Source organism: Typha angustifolia, chromosome 5, assembly GCF_048772165.1.
Source record: "Typha angustifolia cultivar Huaian chromosome 5, ASM4877216v1, whole genome shotgun sequence".
NCBI lineage: Eukaryota > Viridiplantae > Streptophyta > Magnoliopsida > Poales > Typhaceae > Typha > Typha angustifolia.
The window spans coordinates 3,724,252-3,727,192 of NC_133243.1; the positions used below are offsets into that span (position 1 = coordinate 3,724,252).

The 2,941-nt window shown below is 37.1% G+C and overlaps 1 protein-coding gene across 1 annotated transcript; it reads left to right on the plus strand.

Annotated features, from left to right (window-relative positions):
• LOC140760327 (caffeoyl-CoA O-methyltransferase 5-like) lies at nt 1–1,302 on the plus strand. The gene is made up of 5 exons (XM_073097249.1): nt 1–161; nt 289–368; nt 447–591; nt 668–799; nt 880–1,302. The coding sequence occupies exons 1-5, from the start codon at nt 69–71 to the stop codon at nt 1,171–1,173; spliced, it is 744 nt and encodes a 247-aa protein (XP_072953350.1). The 5' UTR covers nt 1–68; the 3' UTR covers nt 1,174–1,302.
• The last annotated feature ends 1,639 nt before the right edge of the window (nt 1,303–2,941 follow it).

The window sequence follows — 2,941 nt, forward strand, 5'->3', positions numbered from 1 at the left end:
CACTCTCTGATCCCACCAATAACGAGAGCGTTTTTAAAGAGAGAGAATTTTAGCACAGAGGCTAGCTGATGGAAGCAAAGATCAAGGCAGAGGGATGGGAGCCACAGGATACCAAGGAATTGGGATCCAAGAGCTTACTCCAAAGTGATGCTCTTTATCAAGTACTATGTCTTGCTACTCTCTCTCTCTCTCTCTCTCTTAGTTACAATGATGGAATTAAACTTCCCTTATTTCTATTATCTATAGCTCAAAATTTTATTATTATGTTTGCATGTGACACAATTGTAGTACGTACTGGAGACGACTGTGTATCCTTGGGAGCCTGAGTGCATGAAGGAGATCCGCGAGATCACCGCCGAACACCCATTGTACTTCTTATCATTTAAATTATTTCGCCTTACATAAAACGAAGAAAACATTTATAATTAATATGGAAATTAAAACAGGGGTTTCATGTCCGTCACCCCCGACGAGGGGCAGTTCTTGAACTTGCTGCTGAAGATGATCAGCGCCAAGAAGACGATGGAGATCGGCGTCTTCACTGGTTACTCTCTTCTAGCCACCGCCCTTGCCCTTCCCGACGACGGCAAAGTAATCAATCTTACGCCTACTTATGGATTGAAGCACTATAATTTAGAACTAATATCTAAATAAATTTTTGCCGCAGATCCTGGCCTTGGATATTGACCGACAGAACTACGATCACAGCCTTCCTGTAATCCAAAAGGCCGGCGTGTCACACAAGATCGACTTCCGCGAGGGTCCTGCTCTGCCCGTCCTCGACAAATTGCTGGCAGACGTGAGATTCTTTGCAATCCATTCATTTATGGAAACTTGAATTTCTAGCGGCGATTAACGAGTCATCTTGAATATGAGCAGGTGGCGAACCATGGGACGTTCGACTTCGTGTTTGTTGATGCGGACAAGGACAACTACCTCAACTACCACGAGAGGCTGCTGGATCTGGTGAAGGTGGGCGGCCTGATCGGGTACGACAACACGCTGTGGTATGGGTCGGTGGCGCTGCCTCCAGACACTCCGGTGCCGAAAATAATAAGCTTTTTCCGGCCCTTCGTACTGGAGATCAACAAGGCGCTCGCCGCCGACCCTCGTGTTGAGATCTGCCAGCTGCCGGTCGGTGATGGCATCACTCTTTGCAGGAGGATCAAGTGATCCTAATCTACACGTTACTGTTCGTCCTACTTAATAAGACACATTGTATCTTTCTACGATGTTGCGCTTCATTTTGTATCGCTATTTTGGGCCCCTTTATACGATGTCGTGCTTCATTTCGCAGTGCTATTTTTGGCCTCACCAAATTTATTTATAATTTTGCCTCACAACCGATTTTAACTTTCTCTCTAGCATCACCCGATTTTTTTAAAAAATACCAAAATTACCCCTACACCAACTTTGATGATATCTTCTTGCATTAAATGTCAGGAGATGCTGTTTAGAAAATACGAAAAATCTAATTATCTCTTCTCTCTTGCGAAAAGATATACATCTTATGAATACTATTTTTGAAACCCTTATTCTCCAAATTGCAAACCATCCAAAACCTTGATATCTTCCTTGCTAGTGAGAGCTCTCCTCTTTTCGAACCACATTGCCTTTTCAATATTTATGACCTGAAATTCAAACATGTTAGGATGACTCTACCACATGTTGTTTTTCCCTCTCTTTTGTATTCATGATTATTTTCTTCGCCTTTGTTGTCAGCATAGTTATAACATCCGCCACCAAACACATTATGTGACCTACTAATCAATATTTCAACACAATATACAATTTCACAAATAATATAAATAAGAAGCCTATAACACCAAAGCCACAACAAGCTCAAAATACGCATACATAGCAAAATAAGACAAAACCCATATAGGAGCTACAAGTCATTTAACTTTGTTTACATAAATTAATTAAGAATAAGAATAAGAAGACTCAATGTAGTCTTCACCAGATCTGTAACGAACTCCAGATCATCTACTAATTTGAAAATATTTTCACCAGAAGATGGTGAGTATAAAGCCCAGCAAATTTCTACTTCCATACTTTAAAAGTAATGCAATAAATGGTGTAACAATAAGTAAATATGAATATACGCATCATGATTAAATAAAATGCCAGTACCATATACCCGCTAGCATCGCCTCTCTCTTTCCCTCTCTCTCCCTCTAAATCTCTTTTTTCTTCTTTCATCTATACTTATATTTTTATAATTATATATCACCCTCTTATTATTATTTTTATAATTATATACTTAAACTACTTTTATATGAAAAGAACAACCATTCTATTCTTAACTAGCATTTCATAATAATTATATATTTATATAACCAGAATTATATCTATAATTAAATATAGATATTTAATAAATAATAAAAAAGGGGAGTTCTAAACCTAATAAATTATCATATTTTATATGAATTAATTTTAATTGGATAAACGGCTACTTTCATGCGACTTAAATATTTTCAGATCTCAAACCCCTTATGTGAGACCCTGTGGATCTAGTTAGCAATGAATTGACTTTCGGTTGGTAGATGTGAGGGATATGTATTTTTGTGTCTTCTAAACAAACTGAGTAGTTTTATTCTTTAGACGTCTTTCTCAAATTAAGATATATTATATAATTATGTATATGCATGTTTTGGCCTCTAGCATGATTATATAACTTTATCTAGAAATGATTTCTGTTGAGCATATTTTATCATGCATTTGATTAGGTTGATTTTGGATATGAGTATATTGGTGATATATAGAAATGATTGGAGATGACTATACTATTATGATTTTATGTCGAAATGATCTCTAACATGAGTATACATGTGATAGACTAGTATAGAAATGCATGTGTTAGATACATGGTTGGAGACTGTATTGTATCATTTTTCTCTTGGCCTCTTTATCACCTAAATTCTTGAGTTACACGATTTAT

What these genes read in the sequence shown, in the direction of transcription:
- LOC140760327 (XM_073097249.1), top strand. Translation starts at nt 69, where the DNA reads ATGGAAGCAAAGATCAAGGCAGAGGGATGGGAGCCACAGGATACCAAG. An exon ending in ATCACCGCCGAACACCCATT is followed by an intron (nt 369 to 446) that starts GTACTTCTTATC and finishes AAATTAAAACAG; the next exon opens with GGGTTTCATGTCCGTCACCC. An exon ending in CCCTTCCCGACGACGGCAAA is followed by an intron (nt 592 to 667) that starts GTAATCAATCTT and finishes TTTTTGCCGCAG; the next exon opens with ATCCTGGCCTTGGATATTGA.